Source organism: Salarias fasciatus, chromosome 15 (genome assembly GCF_902148845.1).
Source record: "Salarias fasciatus chromosome 15, fSalaFa1.1, whole genome shotgun sequence".
Lineage (NCBI taxonomy): Eukaryota > Metazoa > Chordata > Actinopteri > Blenniiformes > Blenniidae > Salarias > Salarias fasciatus.
The window spans coordinates 11,513,699-11,537,243 of NC_043759.1; the positions used below are offsets into that span (position 1 = coordinate 11,513,699).

Below are 23,545 nucleotides of genomic sequence, written 5' to 3' on the forward strand. Positions count from 1 at the left end.
CTGAACCGCTTTGATGTAACAATACCGTTTCCTGAACATCTTTTCATAATTTAGCCTTGAGCGCTGACCACTGAATGGCTGACTGGACAATAATGTGGTGTGAAACAGGCGGGATTTACTTCCTGCAATACCAGAGTGTCATTGCTTCAGTAAAAAAAAAAAAAAAAAAAAAAGAGGAAAGACACATAATTCAAGGGATTTTAAATGATGTGAAACTGCGATGTATGACAGTGTAATAATGAGAAAAATGACGCTGGTGTGCACAATAGTGGGAAAGGGAAAACGCTGACAGAAGGAATAATAGGACTGATCAAAATATTAAATATATACGAGAATAATCGCACACTGTGTGTTAATCCTCCCTCCATTAAATGCTTATCTGGCAAATATTCTCGTCTAAAACAATTTGGCCTTGCCTTTTAGAGTAATTGAGATTGCAGATATTCGTTCTGCCATTGTTTAGCATATTGTCTTGACAAAGACGATGTCGATAACTTGATAATTATTGAGCAGCAACAGGAGCAAAAAAAGGAAAAAAAGAAAGAGTTGATTAACTTCTGAATAGCCTTGAGACATGAACACATTTCTCATCACTAAGAAAGCATAAATCAACCAGAAGCCAATAACACGCGGTCTCTATCTGCACAAGCTCCAGATAGAGCGAGAGTCTGAACGGCCAGACCCCAATCTATTTTAGCACAGGGTCGTAATTAAGAAGAAACTAATCTACTACCAGACTGCAGACACACACACACACACACACACACACACAAACACACACACTTCCTCCTTTGCATCAATCGAAGGAAAGAAGTGCTAACGTGTGAAGATTTTATGTTAGAAACAGACAAACAAGAAAAAAAAATCATTTCTACAAACAAAACATGTTACTCAGCATAAAGAAACTCATCCATTCTTTACATGATATGACCTTTTATGTTGTTTAGAGCACAAAGCTCTTTCATTTCCATTTAATTTGGTCAAATATCCTCAATTTGCCCTGTTATTTTCAGTCTGAGGACGCCGATCGCACATGGATAATGTCAATTCAACTAAAATGTAGATTTTTGTTTTTGTCTAATAACCGATGCACAATTCTAAAGTCAATATTTCCTAACACCATTTAAGCACCTTTATGGGATTTTCCAGTGCATTTTCCTCAAAGAAAGTTAAACGGGAGAGAAAAGTCAATAACACTGCAGCCAACGGCATTAATCAGTCAAATGTCTCTGCTGAGCTGAACTAAATACCTTCATTTGAAAGTCTTTTAATTGATTGATAATTGATGTGAAAAACAATTAAAGGGACTTTTAAGGCTTTTTCAAAATGCTCTTAAGAAAGGCTGTGATTCCTGCTCAAACTGGAGATTGAAGCTATTTCAGCAGTTTAGGCCTGTAAGCATCCAGAAAATAAGGAACGATTGTTTCCCTCGACCAACTGATGGGCTTGCAAAAAGCGCAGAGCTTATTTATGCTGCGACTGCACTCCAGCTGCCATTATCTCCCATCATATCGCCCTGATTCGACGATAGCATCTGCATCCGCAGTGCATTCTTGCGAGGCCAGGAGGTGACGAGAGCATCCTACGCCAGAGTGACTCGGCAGGATTTCTCCTGCGCTCCCCTCCAGTCCCCACGCTCCTTCCCACAGACTGACTCACTGCTCTCTGGCTGAGGCCCAGTCTGTCTCAACTCCTCTCCTCCGGTCTTCTTCTCTCCTCTCTCCGGGCGCCCGCGATCTGATGTGAATGGACGCCGACACTGAGGGGCTTTCCGCAACGCTGCCTTCGCCCCATCGGCCCGTGTTGTGACCGGAGACGAGCGGGGAGGGAGGGACGGAGACAGGTGGACACGGAAAGTCTGTTTACAGCGCTGGAGATGATAATTGACAAGCGGCCCCGGATTAAAGGAGGTCAATGAAGGAAATGAATGTGGAGAAACGGAGGAACGTTTTTAAATTACATTTTTTAATCAGCAAGGATCCCAATGTGATCTTAGACTGCCCTGTCAGCGGCCCGTTATTTAGTTTCCAAAAATAACCTTGTAAAAAAAAAAATAATAAAAGTAGAGTTTTGATGGTGGCATTTACCAAGACAGCCACCGAGCACCAGCACGACAATGAACCTGGATTATTACATGACACACCTCAACGCTTTTATGCATAAAGAACTCTGTTTATATCACTAAATTTAGCAGACAGTAATTACCAAACTGGTTCCTTGCAAAGACGGTTCGTCTGGCCACCAGCGCCTCCACAGCTATTCAGCATTTTATATTCAGTTCCAGCATTTTAGTCAATGAGACTGTGATTTAAAAACAGTCATTTGTGGTCAGATGAAACAAACTCGAGTCAGAAGATTAAAAACTGACCACGAGATTTACAAACCATAGAAAACTACCAGCGTGTCTGAAATGATGAAGACTCAATGTTGATCATCTCTTCTTCGGTCCCGAATCGGCATTTTTTTAATGAATTTCACACAAGTCAGAGTCAGTCTGAATAAAAACAACAAGCAGACATACAGTCTGTGGTTACTAATAAGTCTCGATATATCTGAGGCTTCATTTGGCCTGGAAGAGTTTCCATCCATGAGGAGACTGATGTGGCACTTCTGGTTGATTGATTGTCCTTTTCGTGTTTATTTAGTTAATATCAAGTAAACTGAAAGAGACAATACAAAGGTAAACTACTATTATAGCGAAGCAGAGGGGGCTCAAAAAAAGGTTTCACGACTCTGATTCAAGAAAGTAACAAGTCCCTAAGACTGATGCTCAATGCTGTTTCTTGATTTTACTTAAAGGGGACATATTATGCTTTTGTCACTTTGTGAAGAGTTTCTTACAGCAGCATGTGTTGCCGTAGCCTCATGATGACGTTCAAATTTGAAAACTGTCTGTTTCCTCCCTGTCTTGTTGAAACGGTTGAGTTTGAGTTGGGTCCACTTATCCTGCAATAAGCAGATTTCACTCCTCCCCCTGCTGTGCCCCCACCATGTGTGTGTGTGTGTGAGAGTGGGCGTGGCCAGATACGTTCAAGTGCATACCGGAAAGCACTCTTAGAAACAGCCTGTTCTGAGGAGGGCTCCTCAGAGCGACTTTTTAGACCGCTGAAACTCCGAACAAAGGATGAATTTGGGGCAAACAAACTTAAATACTATGTTTTTGGGCTTCTGAGACCGATATGACGTGACTGAAAAATAGCATCATATGTCCCCTTTAAAGTGACACTTGGATCTGTGAACTATAAGAATTTTACTTCCAAGTTATTTTTGACCACTACATGCAAAAAGTGTGACCAATGCCACTGAGGGATACACACCTTTTACAGTGAAAAATGCCTTCCAGAAATTCAACTGTTCAGTGATCAATTAACCGTTATTTAACCTTCCATGTTTGTCAAATCCCTCCGTCTGCCACTGCACCTTACTTTGTGAAGACACGCAGTCATCAGGTGAGATATTTCACCACAACCAGCTCCTCTGCTCTCACAGTTCTCGCAGGAGAAGCCTTTTCACGGAAGCGTGGTTCAAGCTGCAATATTTACAAACGAGGGTTGAACGATGCTCACTTGCACTTCAGAATTTCTCTAAGTTGCTGAAAAGGAAGCTGTTTGGAGTGGGCTAGAAAGCACGCCGCCTCTGCAGCCCTCCTCCTACTCGAGCGGCTGCACTCCCACCCCTTTTTGTTCCTCTCAGTTCCGTTCGCCAGCCCTTCACAAATTCTCAAGCTACTTTTTTCCCTCTGAAGATTTCCCCTTCGCTCCGTTCTCCGCCGCCGCAGCTGAACTCCGTTCCTCCCCTTCCCGCTCCGAACGTGTCGAGTGACTCCGCCGTTTCTCCACATGTCTGCAGACGCCGTGGCCGCGCTCCTCCGCGACGCCATGTCCCCGGGTCATCGCGTCGGACAGCAATGCTAACTAAATGTCAGAGGCGGTCAAGCGCCTCCACAAGAACACAACCCGCCCTAAAAGTCGCTGCCGGCCACCTGTCCATCACGTCAGCGGCTTTTTCACTTTACCGGTTCTGACGTTTAACTCGTTCCACACTTTTAACGCTGGCAGATCACTGGCCAATGATATGATTAGCTCTGATGGGTAATCGCCGCCGCCGTGATTCTCAGAGGCAGAACTGACTGACTTCTTTGACGTGAAGTGATTCAGTGTTTAGAGAGCAGAACTTGTACAATAATTCTTGAAAACAAAAGGATTTTTCATATCAGTTGATATTCATATACATAACAATAAAAAGCAAATCAGTATTTTTGTGCAAAATGGCTGATGTGTTGGACTGCTCCTTTAATTTTCAACTAAGTCCAATGAGCAGAATATGTCCATCATATCATATCGTCTAAAAATAGGATCTCTGAACCACCATGTGCGGTGTGTGTTTGTTTATGTTCTGTTTTTCTGTGCGCGTGAGGCCGGATGCAGTAAACTTTCAGGTGTTTGTGTAGAATCACACCTGTGCTCCGGGGACGGGGAGGCAGCGCAAGTGACCCAAATAATGAGTGTTTAGTTAGAGACCAGCGCAGGCAGGGAAATAAAGAGAAGCAGAGAGCACGGGCCCGCGCGTCACCTCCTCTGCCCCGTGCACAGCTCTGCGGGCTTTCGCCAAACGAAAAGCCATCTGTTTGCATACAGTACGAGAGCAAAAAGCTCACAGCTGACACGGTGCAGCAAACTGTGAGGCTGGCCCTGCACAGGAAGTAGCAGTCCATATCCATGTTCATGAATGAAAGTCACAGTTGTGGTCACACCAGCCAGAGTGTGAGGGTCTAATGAAATGCCGTCGACCACTCGCCGAGAAAATAAAGAGAAGCAAACGGAACCGGAGGGGTGGAAAACACAGAGACGCGCCGGACGGCCTTCCCCGTCGTGCGAGCCGCTCACTCACCTCTCTCTGTTGAACTTGAGCGAGTGGAGGATGGCGGGTCTCTTCTGCCGCAGGTTCCACAAGTGGACGCTGTCGTCAGCCAACGCACTCACCAGCGCGCCCTGTCACGACAGAGGCAAGGACGTGGGTGACATGCTCAAAGGAAGGAAGGAAAAAAAACATTCAAACAAGAGACGGATGACGTCAGGGAATACACGTGCTTCCAGATCCAGACTCTTCTGCACATTCACCGTGAGAAGACGGCGACACGCGTTACTCGGAACGCGTTTCCCCTGGAAACTCGAGGCGACTTTAAATCAGGCAGCTTTCTCCCAGGTAACAAAGATGATTCACAAGATGTATATGAGTGTGCGTGTAGGAGGCACTAAAAATCATCTCCGTCGTCCCCCCGAGGGTTCGTTGGAGCTGCTGAGTCACATGCGTTGCAGATGCTAACACACACACACACTTCTCAGGGGTCAGATGTGTTTCTTTTTCCTTCTTTTCAAGAAAATCACAAATGGCTGTTAATATTTAATACATGTCAATCCACATGACTTATAATTCAATGCGTGGCATGTTATTATGAAGAATAACCTACTAAGTTGAGCCATTACTTCATAACGGTGTGATTGAAAGGATGCCTTCATGAACGCTGCTTTATGATGCATGACTGATATCATCCATCATTAAACCTAAAGTGGGCACTGTTCTTTCAAAAAAAAAAAAAAGAGGTTATTGTTGTCTTCCAATAAAATGTGCCGCACTCTTCACACATCACTAAGGTTAATGTTTGACCACGAGCAGCTATTACATATCGCCTGAAATGAGCTTTTTTTCACCCCCCCTCTTCTTCCAAGAGGTCAAGGCTGAAGGAAAATGCGGCTTGACGCTTGGTTCCGAACTCCCAGCGTTTTAAATCCACGGCGACAGGAGCACAGCGGTCGTCCTCAGCGGGGTCTGAGCTGACGCACCCCCTGCTGTCGGGGGGGTCGGATGGAAAATAGCACTAAGGGAGACGTAAGATTACTTTGGGTTAACGCTGACAAAAAGCCGATCTAACGTAACGGTGAGAAGGTGTGGAAATTAAGTTGAGTACACGTGCTGCGCAGCTCACGCAGGTCTCGTCGAAATAGCCGGACGGTGTCGGCACACGCGCAGTTTATTTGACCCGAGGACTCTTTTCAGACACTTCTGGTTCTGAACGTTAGAGAAAGACCTCGAGAGAATATGTCAGTTATTTACGGTAGTTTTTATACTTTCAGTATTTTTGAATATGGCGGTGAAGTGTTTCCCTTTTGGTTCAATGTCAGCTGATAAAGTGGAAACAGAAGATCGATTAATAAACGGATGAACGGAAAATGACAAAATGTTTCAAAGACTCACTTTTTACATTCTTAAGAGTCTTCATGCAGGGAAATTATCATTTAATTTAAGATGTACATTATGTTTTTTCCACTGAATGGGATATGGTATCTCTAAAAGAAGCGACTTTGATCACATCGAGGGCCAAAAGCTGACAAATTATTCTACCATGAATGAGATTTTGAGCTACAAATTGAATTTAAGTTGCTGCAAATTAACCATATCATGGCAAAATGCATATATTTGATCATTTACACCTTATACCTCAAAATTCTGCTAGTTGTAGTTCTACTATTCAATGAAATAAAAATTGACGTGCTAGGTTGACCTTCCTCACCTTTTCTTTTTTTTTAAAGGATCTCTTGAAAGAAAGCAGACATGCAGGTGCCACCAAAGAAATTTTAACCCCAAATATGGCCTACATAAACACAACTCAGACAAAGTTTCCATGAAATATATGCAAGATCTGGGATGCTATTTATTCGGTTATTGCATAACTAGTTAATTTGCTGGAGGTTGTATTGTTTTAAGGAAAGTAATAGATGTAAAAACAACGACACCCACAGCTGAGCAGCTGACTGCAGCTCGGCCCTGCAGGTCAGAGATCACAATACAATGCACTGCTAAACTGGCGGAAAGTTGAATTTTTACTTGTTTTTCTTAAGAATTTTTCATAACGTAGCCATAATAATTCACATTAAAACAATAAGACATTAGGTTTGAGTAATTTCAAGTTGTTATGCTATAATTTCACAGATCCGGCTCACTGAAAGTTTGTTTTTTTGGCCCCTGAACTGAAATGATTCGATGTAAGTCAGCACGATGCGAAGTAAACACTGAAGTCACTCGAGGATATGGAAATTTAAAAAGTAATTTTATCATACTGCTGTGCACATTTGTCTATCTGCTGCTGTTTAAGTTAAAAAACAAACGTGAAACCACACAGTAACTCAAATTAAAATCGATTGAAGCGGTGGGAGCGGCTCCTGAAGTAGAATCGGTGTTTGTACCAACAGGATGCGGCGGCTTTGAAGAACAGCTTGCAACAGCTTCAGCCGCTCATTAAAAAGCTGTCTCATGGCGGCGAAAATATTCTAAATATAGTCCACACCTAAATAGATATCGATTTTTTTTTTTGAATCCCACTAAAATGCATTTTACCACTGACCTTGTCCAGAGCAGTGAAAACAGGCAAAAACTCCTAAATATGTAGGTTTAATGAAGTGAGTTTATCACTGTCAGGACAGGACGGCGGATGGAAACGAGCTGAGAGACAGTGAGAGCGGCGTCTGGGCTTTTCGTGACTCACCTCATTGATGAGGAACTGGAGCTGGATGACGGCCGCGCCGCTCTCGTGCTGACAGTAACACTCCACGCCGGGACGCCCGAACCTGAGAGGTCATCAGTCAAGGAGCAGCGTTCGAGTTTCTGTATCCAAACAGTGCGTCATTATTTAAATATGGTGTCAGGAACCACGGGTCTGCATCTTTGGAGATTTCCACACTTGCTCTGGAAGTCATGAATTATGTTACCTCTCTGTTCATGTACGTTTCTTCCTTGAAAACACCGACTCACGCTATAAGGATGAGCTCCGACAGGGATGCGTTCTATTTTAAGACAATACGCTCTCAGACTCAATGCACTTCCACGTCAGGTACATGACAAAAAAAAGATACTTCAGGTGTTCGTAATGACACGGAAAACCCTGAAACGCGCAGGCAGCCGCAGTCAAACAGAAATAGTCATGTAGGAGAGAGAGAGAGAGAGAGAGAGGGCGGGTGGGGAGTAAATATAGAAGAGGAAAGTAACAGGAGTGAGGGGGAGATGATGGAGAGCGCGGCGCCGTATATTCAAATATATGGAAAATGAATCAGCAGAGCAGAGGTGGACATTATGTGAGCAGATGAGGGAATAATGGCGAGGAGGGGAAACGGAGAGAGAGAGGATACAGTTTACAGATTGACAACTGTGATAAAAAATACAAAAAAGGAGGAGAGAGAGAGAGAGAGAGAGAGGGAAGAAAAAAGAGGAGGAGAGGGACACAGAATAACGAGCTTCCCATCGTGGGGAGAGTGAATGGGTGAGCTCACTGATTATATCCATTCATTCTTCCCATGAGCATCAGGACCAAGGTGGGGGGGGGGGCGGCAATTTTTCACGTGGGGGTCAACACCCCGGGGACGACGCCATTGCTCATCGTTAACGTGCACCGGAGGAGGAGGGCTGGTGTGTTTGTGCACGGAGCTGGCCCACAGAGCCAGTTTGCTTCTTAACAGCCATTATGAGGGAATCTTTCCTGGATGCATATGCAAGGTTAGACTAAAGAAGAAAGACAAAAGAAAAGAAAAAAAAAAAAAACCCCTGACACCAGGAGCAGGTAGAGCTACGAGTCTAAAGCAAACACCGATAATCGAGTCCTCCTCTCCCGCAGTGCAAACTGTGCCTCCCGTCCCCAGACAGGCATCAGCATCGTTTATTAAGTCGTACTTCATGCAGTAGTTCCTGAAGTGAGTTCCGTCCACAATGAAGCCAGCTGTTCTCACACCACTCGTCATATGTACTATTTTTATTCTTCAGCCTGAATGCACAAGAAGGCGTTTAAAAATAAATGCACACACACACACATGGCTTCAGCTGTGGTCCTCACACTGTGCCAAAATGTCATCAATTCACCAAAGTTTACAGAAGAGTTTCAAACTGTGTGACGAAGGGGGTTAAACAAGTCCAGAAGCAGCCGTGACAGCACTGCAGTACACGAACAAGGCCATGGCCGGCTTTTCAAATGAGTAGCAGCAGAAGATAATCGTCACCATTTGTCAAAGCACCTACTGAGTAAATATAATCTACGATCAATAATTTGTATCAAGAATCACTCGGTGAGTAAATCACAATTGGCAGTGTTCACCGGTCAGAAAAAAAGAAAAATCACCAAAAAAGCTTATAAAAACTAAAGAATATGACAAGAGGCTCCATCAACTGGGAAATTACTGATACTTCTAAAAACACATCACATCCTGAATTTGGTCCATTTGGATGTCGGCTTTCATACATTAACCAGATGTTATTTGAACGTGTGTTTTAAAAGGATTTAGAGAGCTTGGATGGTGAGCATCAGATATTTCCATGAAGTCGATGAAGCCAGATTGATTTATGTTCATTCAGACGGCCACAAACATCTCCTCAATGCTGTTCTGGATGCTGGGTTTGTAAATATGCAAGTAAAGCCAATAAGCTGACCAAACCACACCTGACTCAAGGCTTTAGGTCGGAGAGGAAGGTCACAGCCGAGTACAAGCCGTCCCCTCCATCCCGTCCAGTCTGAGATCAAAGGTGCAGCGCTGCCTCAAACCTCGCCCTCCGCTCTTCAGGTGGATTAAACTCTGTCCTCCTCCACTCTCGGCAGGCAATTAATGGACTCTATCTCTGCACCCATGATGCCCCGACCGGGGAAAAAAAAAATCCACCGGCTGCATTGGATTCTCGCCAATAAGCTCCCAGGAGAATCAAATAGAGTTGAACCGTGAGACCGGGAGGGCGCCACCGAGTCAGTGATAAACATATCTTAGTCAGAAGCCACCATTATGTAGATAGATCCTCTTGGCCAGGAGCCATCTCTTCGACGTGCGGCGAGCCCTTGAGAGGCGAGCATCCGTCTCGTGCCGCAGACAGCCGCTGTAGTGATGGAGGTGTGACCTCCTCTCCAACAAATACGGCGCGGCGTCGTTAGAAAGCAGAACTGGCAGTGAAAAAGGAAGCAGCCTTGCATGAATGTCCAACTCGGGAGTGAATGTACATTTAATGAGCTTTTCACCGCTGAATCCAGGCTTTCTGTAGTGTGAATGCCTTTTTTGATTTCAATAATTTAGAAGAAATAATAATTAATAATTCAGATTTATCATTGATCAGCTAAAATAAAAACATTTTTCTGATTCCCTTGAAAGCTCAGAAAAAAAACATGATTTGTATGTGGAGTTACAGCAAAGATTTGGATCTGGAAGGAGGCGCTCAAAACAAACGCAGCTTCACTAACAGTTCAAGCCGAAGGGCGACAGAAGAGCCGGGGCGGCGGCGCCGCCGCGCGCACGTCTCCACGGCGACAGAAGGCTGAAAGCGTGAAGTCCCTCAAACTGGAAAGCGAGCAAAAGTGTTCCGTCTTTTAAGAGAGGCAAAAAGCTCATCAGCACGCACCCAATCATTGTCACAGCCAGCAGATGAGCACAGAACAGCCCGGGCGCTCCGTCCACTTGACCTGGTGCGCTCGGCGTGCTCCACGCCGCCGCCGGCCAAAGCGGAGACACACTCGGAGAGAGACGCTGACCTCCATGTAGGCCAAATGTGTAAATAACAGTGAGCAAGCCCAGATCTGCATTTAATGAAGACCAAACTACATTAAAAATGATTTTTTTTTTCTCTATTATATCCTAAGGTCAGAGAGGAAACATGATGAGACAGCCAATGAAACATTACTGCTGTTTGTCCAAACACAAAGAAATGGTCGACCACCTTGAAGTGTGACTTGAATTACTGATTGTGCATGAAGGCAATCGGCAGAGGCCAAAAACAGAAATTGATGAAAGCCTCACAAATTTTGGGAAGACAGAAGAAAAGTTGGGCAAAGACAAAGTCATTTTTTCTGCACTATTTATATACTTGGACATGCAAATTGACATTTTAAGTCAGTATAAAAATACATCATTACATGAAATTAATAGTCAAATCTCTTGTAAAGACAGCAGCACTTTCTGGATAGGAAGGGAACAACTTTCTGTTCTTGCTTGATTTTTTTCAAGAACATTTCACGATCCACTTTACCCAAAAAGTGTTGTTTACGACCGATTATTTAGAGAAGCGTCCTCTGTGCAATAGTTCGTTTTTCACAGAACGGTGGCGAGAACACACACATGCAGCGGAACGTTACAGGTGTTTGTCAGATTGTCGGAGAGCTGCAGCGACACGACAGACCACCGAACTCTGAATGACTCGCTTCACCCAAACGCCTTCCAAAATGTTGCCAGGCAACCAAATCTAGCCGGGTCTGAGAAAGAGAGAGGATTTAAGGTTGCGCTTTTTAAACTACTCAGACTGCCTCCTCTCTGGAGGGAGGGAGCCACATTATCATGAAGGGCGCACACACACACACACACACACACACACCGACGCAGACGTGATTGTAAAAGCCTCCAGCATCAACAAATTCACACCATCAAACCTGCAAACACAGGCTTGTCTTTATGTGTTTCAGGTGCAGGTTGTCATAAAATGCAGCGGCACGCTCCCTAACGTCTGGACTCCGGCCTGCATCCGACACCAAAAATTCCTTGAAGACAATATCGAGACCGTGTGTTTATTTTTACCAACATTTACCAGAACAAACAGTAAAATCCAGGAGCTGAAGAACTGACAACACCAACGCATCTTTTATTAATGAGCTGCAAACGTGCATAAATATATTTTTTTGTGCAAGATGGGCAATTATTCCATCCATAAGTAATTAGGAGATTGCAGAAGCACTCCGTCCTGAAAGAAACACACACCGGGTTATTTATTTGGCCAGCCTTCCGCTGTTTTCGATATCTGATGGTAATGCGATCCTTATCCGGCACATGAAAGCTTTTACATTTGTTTCGGTGAACCTCAGGCACGGCGCGGCTGTTTATTAATGCTGTGTCAGAATCTGTTTCCTATAAACGACATGTTTCCTCTGGCGGAGTGTTTATTTTTTTTTGCCCCCTTTTTCACACAGGGTGGGGAATACCATAATTTCAATTTCTCTGGGTTGTTTTCACGTCATTGGCATTTGACACAGTCTGACACCACAGAGAGAACCAAGTCCCTGGATTAGAAAAAGAAAACGGCAACCACTTAAAGTTGCTGCAGAGAAACAACATGATCTTCCATTTACTGTGGTCTTTAAGCCAAACATTATTGATTACAGTTAATTACACGTACAGAAGCATTAGGGTGATTTATGTACATGTAAATGATTGAATGCTTTTTTTCTCATTACGTTTCCTCAAACATTTCACTGCACGAGGAGTAATCATCAACGACGCAAAGAGTAATATATCTCACGCCGCGTCACCTGTGTCGTGCATAAAGTGGGAAGGAAAAAAAAAAAAAAAAAAGAATAAAATCACACTCGGATGAGCAACGGATCCTCAGAACTGCTACTGGCAGCAAAATACATCCTGTGCATTCCTGAATTTTACAGTGACACGCATCGCTGTGCATGTCGCCCATTTTTATTCGTTTCGTGTTTTAACCAAAACGACCCAAAAGTCACTCCGGAGCGGCCGAGTTCGATCCACACGGGACAGGCTCAGTGAGAAACATGTCACAGTTGCTGACGGGAGCATTTCTCATTCTGTTTTAGGCCGCCATCCGAGGCTGCATCCCTCTCACCACACTGCACCGACTCTAAAAGTGGACGGACTGACCGCGGGGCAGCGATCGCAGCAAGACAAGGAGACGGAGCGGCGGAGGAAGACGGGGAGAGGGAGAGCAGAAAGTGGGTCAGCCTCTCGTCTTGTCAAGTCTGATGAAATTTTTCCCAAGCCATTCTGCAAGTCAAAGTTGACTGATAATTTACTTTCATACTGCTTTCCTTAGATTTATTTTCGGTCAACGCCACGGGCGACTTCCTCGACAAATAAAGGTGAGTCACCGGGCATCTGGCAGAGAAATGCAATCAAAAAGGGGGAAACAGACCGCGGGTTTTATGAAAGGATGCAACTTTAAATAAAGTTATGAAAACATGAAAAGAGCACAAAGGCATGGTGATGCAGAAAGGGGGGGATTAAGATGAAAAAATAAGAGAAAACGAGGAGGAAGGAAAACACTTGGAGGAGAGCTATAACAGAGACTTACAGTGGAAGACATGGAAGGAGGAAGAGGTGATTAATGGAGGATACAAAGAGGAAGGAATGAGGGAGAGGCAGAGCGAGAAAGCCTGGGAGCACTGAGTCGCTGTGACGTCGGGCCCGAAGTGACGTCAAAGCGAGCCGCTCATACATCACCCTGCCACCGGGGGGGGCGGGGCCATGGGGGGCGCAGCCCGATCTGCACCGGGCCCGGAGACAGGGACAGAGGGACGCTGGGAAGTGGGGGAAACAGAAAGCAGAAGGAGCAGAGTGCAAGAGGAGGAAGACATTAAGAGCCACTAGACTGAGGAGGAGGAGGAGGAGGAGGAGGAGGAGGAGGAGGAGGAGGAGGAGGAGGAGGAGGAGGAGGAACAGGGACGCTGCAGCAATAAGCTGAGAAAACAAGCCGGCGATGGGAGGAAATAATGTTCCGTCACACACTCCGTGTCTCAGCCGCTTGTCCTTGCGACGCGATAACGCACAAATCACCCTTAATTCTACAGCTGACCTTGACCTCAGCGTTTATCAGTGACTCCAGATCACCCTCCTCCTGCATGCACGAGGCGGTTTACAAGGAAAAGGCTGCTGAGAGAGAGAGAGAGACAGAGAGAGAGAGAGAAAGAGAGAGAGAGAGAGAGAGAGGAAGAGCGAGTGAGAGCTCCACCAGGGACCTCCCTTTATAATGCTGACATGGTCGTCTTGCTTCAGGTTGGAGAAAATAAAGATCTGGACAGAAAGAACGGGGCTTTATTTTTAATTTTTTTTTTTTGCTGAGCTGCACACTGGTCAGTAAAATCTGAAAACGTCTCAAATTGGGCAAAAAAAAAAAAAAAAAAAAAGTGCTTTAAACAGGTTTTTAACAGTCGCTTAGCAACTGCAGGAACAATGAATAAAATCCCAGCGAGGAGCCGGCGCGCGCTGCAAGTTAAAACCGCTCTCTGGACGCAGGTCTTAACCCTTTGAGCTTAAGAGATTTACACAATGTAGCTCTTAAGAGGCCCTGCGACTTACTTGCGTTAATTTGTTTTCCTTTCCCTTTCCTCTGCCGGAGCTGTGAAGCAGCACCTGATACATCAATGACAGAAACAGCAAAAAGAAGAATCACGCTCCCCCGTGAAGGGGGAAAAAAAAAAAGACAGACCCATGAGTCTTGTCACGCAATCATACTGGAACGCGAGAAAATAACACATGAATGCGCTCCTCAGGCACCAACACACAGCTACACACACACACGCGCGCGCGCAGAAAAATGCAGAGTTGAGCAAAGTGGTGATTTATTTGTTTAACACAGCCCTTGTACAAATAATCCCTTCTGACACATTTGATTTATTATGTAGGCAAACAATTAAACTGTGTTGGGGCCACTGAGCATTTGTGGCTTCCTCGTCTTCCTCACACGTTCACCTTGGAAAGCTTTGAACAGGCAGACGCGAATATCACAGCGTCTGCGTCGAATGCGGCACTCCTATCGACACGAATGATCTCAATGGCATTTCTGTGGAGGTGGATGGCTCAGCGTTTGAGGCTTGGGAAGTCTGCGAGTAGACGGGTGAGAAGAACACATGTGGAAAGCCGCTGCGCTTGAAACCATACCAATTCTGACCATTACAACTTGCATCGTGAACTTGTTGATGTTCTTCAGACAGAACGCCCCCGCCGCCACACCCACAAGTCCTCTCATTCAACCTGGACGTGTTGCGATTGGGGAAAAACAGGGGAAATATACCTCCCCTCTAAAGAGACTTAAATCAGCCTAACTGACCTATGAAAATTGCTGAGACGGAAGTGTTTGCGGCCGGCCAGTACCGGAGTGGCTGCTCCGCTAAGAAATATTACTCTGGGTGTGAGCCAGCAGGCAAGGCGGACACTGTGGTGATAAACGGTAAAAATTGCAGCCTCCCCTTGCTGTAGGGATAATGTGGATCGTTGCTGGTTGGAGCGCGGCCCGGTTGTCTGGTGTTAATAACACGGGACGTCGTCTAATTTTAGCAGGACTACTGTACGTCCACTCAGGAGCAAATATCCAGGGGAGAAGAAAAGATGAAACCAAAAGGAGGGAGGAGGAGAGGCACTGAAAGCCGTTTGGAAATTCACTGGCTGGAGAGATCGAAGGAGAGGAAGAGTAAAGGGGGGGGGGAGGTGATGATGCCGGCTGCTGGCAGCGGAGGAGCGAGCAGGAGGGAGTTAAAGGGGTAAACTATGAGGGGGATACATGCCGAGTCAGCAGAACGGCTTGGAGCCTATCGCTCCTGCAACGGCATGCAAAGCACGACACAGAAAATGAGAGATTTAACAACAACAACAAAAAAAAAAATAATGGGAGAGGTGAAAGGAAGAGACAGGAGGAGGGAAAAGAGAGCTCATCAGAGAACGAGAACGCTGTGTGAAACGTTTAAAGATAAATACAAAAGGCGTTCAGCGTGGATCACAACGTCAGACATGTCTGCATCCTGAAAATCCTGGATGGGACAGACTCTTTATTTTTGGGTACACTCCCGCAGCTGCCAAATTGCCTCATTTACATGAGGGTGACAGTCAGCAGCTTAACAGAAATCAGAAGTTCTGCTGTTGTGATAGCAATGCAAAGCCAGTTATGGGATTATGTTCCAACAGGCGAGAGAGTCCACGCACGCAACAGGCGGCGGGGCGGGGCGCCCACGCCGATTCCACTGGATTTGGACTCTCAGTCTCCAAAAACTGATGCCTTTCAATTTGATTTAATACCAGACATTTGGAGTTACATCAGATAAATAAACACTGACGTTGCATAAGGCGCTTCTCTCGAGTGGACCGACTCTCGCGATGATCACTGAGCACAGACAGAACGGAAACAGAAACTCGGTCTCACTAATTCACTGTTTGTGTTGACAGCACATCATCACATGCCTGCAGACGGCTGGAAGAGCGTACGTGGGCTGCACACCACCGACTTCAACCACGCTGCCACAACTTCATCTTTCACTGCCACTAGTAATGGCTCGACAAGCTCAAATCAGCGCGCTCTGTCTCTTTTAGTCCATCCATCTCGTGAACGATCTCTGGTGTGACTGTGAGGATAGAGAAACCCATCATCTGAGCCGTCGTTGCATTTCTTTCTCCAAGAATTAGACCTTTCAACAAATCGAAGACCGAACAGCGCCGGTTGTAAGTACTGTTGTCATGCACATAACAGTGGATAAGCCGTGTTTACTAGGTGAAAGCTTTTATGTGACAACTGATCTAAGAAGTTCAACAGATTTTAAATCATTTGAAACAAAGCAACCATACATCACGTGTAAATAAAGAGCCACATGCAGTATGTACCTGTACTGCACACTGTGCACAGTGAATATGGCGGAGCAAAATATCTTAGTGACTCCCAGTTTTACTGTCGTCTTTAGATTCATAACCAGTCCCCAGCGACTCTCCCAGCCGTGGGTTTGTCCTTCCGCGCCTCCAATAATGTTCAGCCTTTAGAGGAAGGAACACGGTGAAACCATAACAGACACCATCTATCATGCAGCAAAAGGAGAGCAAATTGGCCCAATCTGTCACCTCTGGAACCACATGTTCACCTGCCGGCCTGAGATTACGTTTCATCTGCCCCTTCCCACCTTTTGCTTCTCCCGCTTTAAAGAATTTCCTTTACTTCACAAACTGCATCGTCCCTCATCAGTCATGAATAAAAAAAACAGCAGAATGCAAGTAAATAGAATAGTTAAATAGAAGCTAGACAGATGAATAGTTCTGGGATTAATAAAGTCTTTCCAAGCTTTTCAGACACCTGAAACATCACATTGATTCTTTGTCTGCTGAACTCTGTCAACAGCAGTCGTATTATTTTCAGATGCTGCTGTCTGACACATCGCGCAGAGAGAGAGATACACTGATAAAACAGACCAATGTGACATGAAGACAGGGGGCCACGTGACGCCACGCGGAACAAGGGGAGCCGTGCACATGTCCAGCCGTCTCTCAGTGCTAATAGCTGTGTTCGGCATGTGTGTATAATGTGCAATATCTTTGCGCAGCACGTCACACGCGACACTTTATTCACACCTGAGCTGTTTCCCGGTCAGTGCAGAATACTTTACCGAGCCTCTTTTGTTGAGCGCATCTTGTCCGTCTGCACACTTCTACTTTATAAAGTTTAGTGCCTGTGCGCGGCTTCACATGTTCCTGCGACGTGCCATGTGCCGCTGCCGACCACAGGGACGCTGTCTGCCGTTTGAAACACTCCGTTAGTACAGCTTATACACGCTTGAGATCTGCATTATGCATGAAGCATGAGCCGCTCCACCGTCAGATGTCCGAACCCGGGATGCTTGCTATTCCCACACACACAATGGGCCCGCTGTCATCACCAGTTTGCACATATCAAACGGTCAAAATGAAAGAAAAGCATTCAATCTATAAATGATCACATTGTAGAAATAATAGAGAATTTACCATGAGAGGAAGAGGACACGAGTAGGGCAAACATCTGATCAATTTTAGCCTCTAAACATAAAGTGATACTTCATGTTCGCAACTGAATATAAAGACTGCAGGAAGCTTAAGACCAAGCTGTAGCACCACAAATTTGAACCTTTGTAAAAGAAAGCGACAAAACGATAACCCTATTTTGACTACAGAGTGAGAAAAAAAAGAAGGGGAAATTAGATGAGGACCCAAGAAACTGCAAGCCTAAGTCTGCGACTGGTTTTCCTCACGTCTATGAATAATGAATGCAGCGGACGGGAGCCAGCACACTATGCATTTAGATGGATTCATGTATTACCCTTTCAAAGTGTTGGCGGAAGGAAAATGTTTTATTATAATGTAACTTAATGCCAAATTAACCTTTAACACATTCACCCTGCAATGCTACGAGTCTTTGTTTTAAATACGAGTTCAAGCAGCAATGAAATGCATCCGGACACTTTGGCTAATCTAATTTGAGCGGCTCTGGGTGCTACACGCCGCTCGGGACGACACACTGATCTGTGCGGCTAAGAGACACTGAGAAGCAATAAAGCGAGTGTCGTATCATTTACATCGTGAAAATGTTTTACAGATTTACAGCTACTAACGTGTTTTGAGAGCTACGCTGAGGACTAGCTTCTGATACTATTTTTAAAAGTTATGAACGTGGGACTGTGTTTGCATGTTTTTCAACGTCTTCACTGTCATGTGAACAGTTGGAAACATTGTCTATACGGACCGGTAAAGTTTGGGAAAGCGGTAGTTATTGCTACTGCTGCGTTTAAAGTAAATCAGCAGGTCAATGCAATGTCTTTGAAAACCGTGAAAACGGTGTCTGTGTGAGTGATGTTCCCGCCTCCCCTCTGCGCCGAACAGACACATGCACACATGCGCGCCCTCTGGCACTGATATCAAACAAATCTTTTCAAAGGTATCACCACAGGAGATTAGCCGCCATTGGCCTCCGATGTGTTTCAGTGTGCCAACCAATTCAGAGCCCGGGCCTCGCTTTCAAGGTCAGGGACCCGCAAGCTGCCAGGAAAGCAAAAATCTGGAAATTGCCAACCATGCAGCAGCAGCAGCAGCAGCAGCAGCACGGGGCTGACGGGCATGTGTACAGAAATTGATTGTTGAAAGATTACCTCGTAATACTAGTAGGAGCTGTATTTGTCGATGTCACTTCCAGAGCAAATTATTCAAACTATTACATGAAAACCGAGCTCGGCGCCCAAACCCGCCATCGACAGATTTATTGAGGCTTATGGATTAAGTTACCTGCGCAGAGCTACCTGCTGGCTACAGTTCTGTCGTGTCTGCTTTCGGACTAATTACGCGCCCTCGGTACAGCGTATGGCTGTCACGATGCCAAAACTACAGAAGAGAAGGGCGTCTTGCCAGGCGTCATGCAAGACATGAAATATCAATCTGAGCCGTGTCCTCTGCTCTTTGATTACTGCAAGACAGAAGGCCAGCTCTCAAATGTGAACAAGCAAACACACACACGGAAACAGAGGCACTGCGTTATGAAACATCTGCATTTTCTCCCTGACCCTCACACACACACCGAGGGCAGCAGGGCTCCGTAGTCGGGAGGAAAGATGTCCTTCAACCAGAGGACAAAGGTTTGAGGTTCCCCATGTTGACGACCATCTGCTCCATGAAAGCTTCACCTGCTGCCTCACTGTGCTGTCACTCAGCAGTGTGTGTGGATCCACAGGTAACAAATAAACAAGTCTTTAAGAAATACAGGGAAAAAAAACACAGCAACTGCTTTAGCTTCTTACTACATTTTATGAAAAAGTTCTGAATTCGTAGCAAAAAAAAAAATGCAAGCACATCAAAGGAGATGATTCCAACATTTTTGAGGAACTTCTGCCACATGGCATAAGACAAATAAAAAAAAGCATCCAATGCATCTTTTGCTCTTATTTGCTGCTCTGGATGAGACCAAAGAACACCGATATGGGTGTAAACACAAGTTCCATCAGTCATTTCAATGCAGAGCGCTGCCACAGATTAATCGCGGATTAATTTGGGTGATGCATTTGATTGGATTAGGTAATTCACAACACCCAAAAAAAGTATTCCAATTAATTATTTTTTCTTTAAAAAAAAAGAGGCACAGTCACACAGGCAAACACACCATGCACTTAATTAAACAGCGGCGCTCTGGTGACTCACACGTCCATCTGTGCAATATGAAATGTGTGCCTGTGAGTCCTGCACAAACACCGCAGTATGTGTTTGTGTGTTATCAGCGCAAAAGATTACAGCAGACAGGTTAAAGAAGAAGAAGAGGGAGGACGAGGAAGAGAGACGGACCCACGCATAATCACATCACACACCACAGCCGAGCGTTGGGGGGAGGGGTCTAAAGCGAGTGCATAGTGCAACAAAGGCGGTTACATAAGTCAAGAGGATTGTCCCTGTTTGTGAACATGTGTGTGTGTGTGTATGTGTGTTGTGTTGGAGGGCACGCAGACCAGAATCCGTCCTGTTTAGCCACTGCACGTTGGGAGGAGTGCGTTGAAGACAGGAAAAAGAGCACGGCGGCGTGAGCACAAAAAAAAAAAAAAAAAAGAAAGCGTGTCTTCCTCGCTCTGCTGCTAATCCCCTCTGTCGCCTCTCCGCCTCTCCTGCTCGTACCATCTCTATCATTTTTATCTCTATCGCCTCTCTGTCCGATCCGTCTCTCTTCTTATTCCCTCCTCACCGCGGCCGGCGAGATAGCCCATCTACAGCTTCCACCGCTGCCGGAGCGTTGTAGCTACACCGAGGTGAGGACCTCTCGGCGAACAAATGACGATAAAACGAAGAAAGAGTTCAATGTGTTCAGTGCTTTTTGCAAGAAAAGCTTCCAAACTCATTACTGTTCCACACAGGATGATGCTGACATTAAAACCCGCCGCATTGAGTTTAGGCGCTCAAACACGCAACATTTAACAGAATCGTATTGAATAACATGCAGAAAATCATTAGGCAGTCTGTGTTTTCCTCCATGATGAACTTGCAGGCCTTTACTGCAGCTACCTTCAGCTTCTGTTTACTGTGAGGTCTCTGTGCATTTAGTCTCGCCTTCAGCGAGCGGAACGCTGTTCAATCAGATTGAGATCAAGTGACTGACTCATGGAGTCAAGGGTATCCCGCTTCTTCACCTTGAAGTGCTCTCTGCTTGCTGTTTGCTCGGGCCTCACGACGGGGACTGCAGTTCCACTAAATGACAGAAATTTTTTTTTTTTTTTTTTTGACATTTGACTGAATCTGAACTATTAAGAATGTCTCTGTCTTCTTCCCGTTGCTTTAACATGAGTCGACTGTTGTTTCTCTGTTTTACACAGATTTCATCTGCAGCAGACTCGGGTTCTCCTTGCATCATTTGGTTAATCCTTCGAGGCCTTATCTTCAGGACTGACAGTTAACTCAGTAATTCCAAAAACCGGTGCCCCGGGTTGTCACCATAAATATGTATTTTATCATTTATCCAAGCCTTCTGCTTATACAGAGTCCTAAATGTTATGCAAACATCGTAGCCAATCAAGAAAGAAGCAGCTTTTCCTTGTTTTTGCCTTCACTGTAATAATGAAATAAAAAGAAAACACTGTTATCCAGGATTACTGCTTTAAAGCTAATCTATTTGCCCTCTGCAGTCAGAGAACTATGTTGGATTAGGATTAAAACAAATTATCTCTGACCTGCCATTTGGGTGGATTAATTAAAGGTGCACACAGAATGTTCCGTGTGGTCATTAACAGTTAAGAATTTCCACCTTTCAACTGGGAGCATTTTTTTAAGCCAAATTAACTTAATTGCGGTGAGAAGGTAATGACCAAAGCAGGTTAAGCAAGACCTTATTTATGAAGCATTAAGGTAAAAAAAAAAAAGTGATGTGATGGGAAACGGCAGCTCCTCCAGGTCCGCCTGTATTCTGCTTCATGTAAATTCCTACGAATGTGATTAGGCTGACCTTGATATTCCTTGTACAATGTTCGGCATGTGTGTTCTCGTCTGTTTTTTGAACAATTCCATCTTATTTTTCTTCCTGAAGCTCGGGCAGAGCCCCCCCCCCCCCCGTTTCATTTTGCATTCAGAGATGCGGAGGAGCCGTGCCGGCGTTATTAGAGAGACCTCTGGGAATCTGAGCCTCTCAGGTCTTATTCAAAATGATTCGGGGAGTGTGTCTGAAGCCCAAACTGTCGCATCGCGTTAGCGTCCAAATCGCTGTTAGCAAACAAAACGGTTCACACACACAAATACAAGTGGACACTCATGTACACAACACACACACACACATGCTGATGGAGGATTATGCACACACACACACACACACACACACACACACACACACACACACACACACACACACACACACACAGAAAGCATGCGCGGGCTCCACTCTGGATGTTGGCAGTAAAGCCATCTCACAACCAACTCGCACACATTATATGGCGCACGCCCATAAAACCCCATAAAGAGGAGCACGTGGACGCACGCCGCGTAACTGCACAGACATGCAGAGAGCACGGCCGGCCACACAATGGCCTCGGCCATTAAAAATGCATGACACTGCAGCAACAGCTTCTAAAAATGAGCGCCGGGGCCGGCTGCCACGAGGGAGAGAATTACTGACAGGAAGGTATTCTTCAATTTGCATGAAGACCCGTCTTGTCTTTCACTCTGTCGGTTAAACGGTTAACAGCTCGCGCCGTCCGCGGACGCTGCTGCTACAGTCCGGTCTGCACGCTCGCCATTGTCCTCCCTCATTGTGTTATCGGCAATCATCGAAAACCGGCTGGTAATGCGAAAGCAGATGTGTTGCCAGGCACCAGACAGGAAGAGAAATCAGGTCCGCACACCCCGACGGAGGCTTAATGGGGACGTTGTGGAATGGCGAGCAGGGACCTCGACTGCGCCGCCTGTTTATCATTCACTCCCACTGCCGTCTGGGGGGGGGACGGCCGGGATTTCTGGCTTATCAAACAAATGATCTTGTCCATAACTGGAATAAAAGTGGTGAAGCGCAGGGTGCAAGGTTACCGCTACCTTCACAGGCTGTCCTTGCTATGAATCAAAGTAATATTCATGAGAAAGCGATGTTCTGTCCGGCGGAAACGCCCCGCTCTCTAAGGATCTGATCAAAAAAAAAAAAACCAAACCCAGCTCTATGGGATTTCTTCTGCTAAGACAGCGGTTCGATTATCGGCGGGTCAGATGCCAATCGTTGCCCTTCCAATGGCTGCAAACCCCACCCACGCAGCAGCGTGGCTCTGAGTCACACAGCCGACTGTCTGCGACCGCTGTGGCTCCGGTCCATATGCAGACACTCCTACGGCACGCTTTATCTCCGTCTAATTTCTCTTCCTCCTCTTCACTTTTCTAAACTTAGATGCGACTTTGTGAACGTGCAGCGATTTCATGCCGCTATTCTTCCTCTTGCTCCTCGCCCTGCATCCCATAGCTGCGGGAATGACGAACCAAGGACAAATCCCGGCTCTTTTTTAAGACATTTTGCATCTCCGTTGCTCGCGTCTGCCTTCCACAGGTGTCGCAAACAAAACACTCGTCTCTCGCACGGAATCGCTCATTGGATTTTAACGGAAACAGACAACGAACACAGCGCCTCGTCTCTGGATGAACACAGATATAGAACTCACTTCCTGTCCCCCCCCCCCTTATCTTGACTGCTCTCTATACGCCGCCGCAAGTCCCAACACGTCTTTCTCGACCTTGTGGGCCCCCACTCCACACACACACACACTCACAGGACATTAACACACTCATGTGCACTTAGACACAGACCTATACCACTCATACCAACAGGCTGAAAGCTCAGGCGGGGAGGGGAGGTGGGTGGGTGGGTGGGGGGTTTGCTGTGTGCATGGCGGCCATGTGGCTTTACAGCCTGAGTCATCACGTCATGCGACACGTGTGTCGTCTTCCCTGCAGGCACTGCGCACATCCACACACTGAAGGGCGGCCCACGGAGGAGCAACAGGGGGAGAAATATCATC

General features: G+C 45.8%; 1 protein-coding gene across 1 annotated transcript in view; it reads right to left on the reverse strand.

Annotated features, from left to right (window-relative positions):
* The window catches only part of stxbp5a (syntaxin binding protein 5a (tomosyn)), a 74,455-nt gene that overhangs the window by 38,381 nt on the left and 12,529 nt on the right, over positions 1–23,545 (reverse strand). Inside the window, exons 3-4 of the mRNA XM_030110935.1 lie at positions 7,544–7,625; positions 4,891–4,991 (exon numbers count right to left, since the gene is read on the reverse strand). Of these exons, the coding sequence (XP_029966795.1) occupies positions 4,891–4,991; positions 7,544–7,625 (183 nt within the window). The remainder of the gene's footprint in view (positions 1–4,890; positions 4,992–7,543; positions 7,626–23,545) is intronic.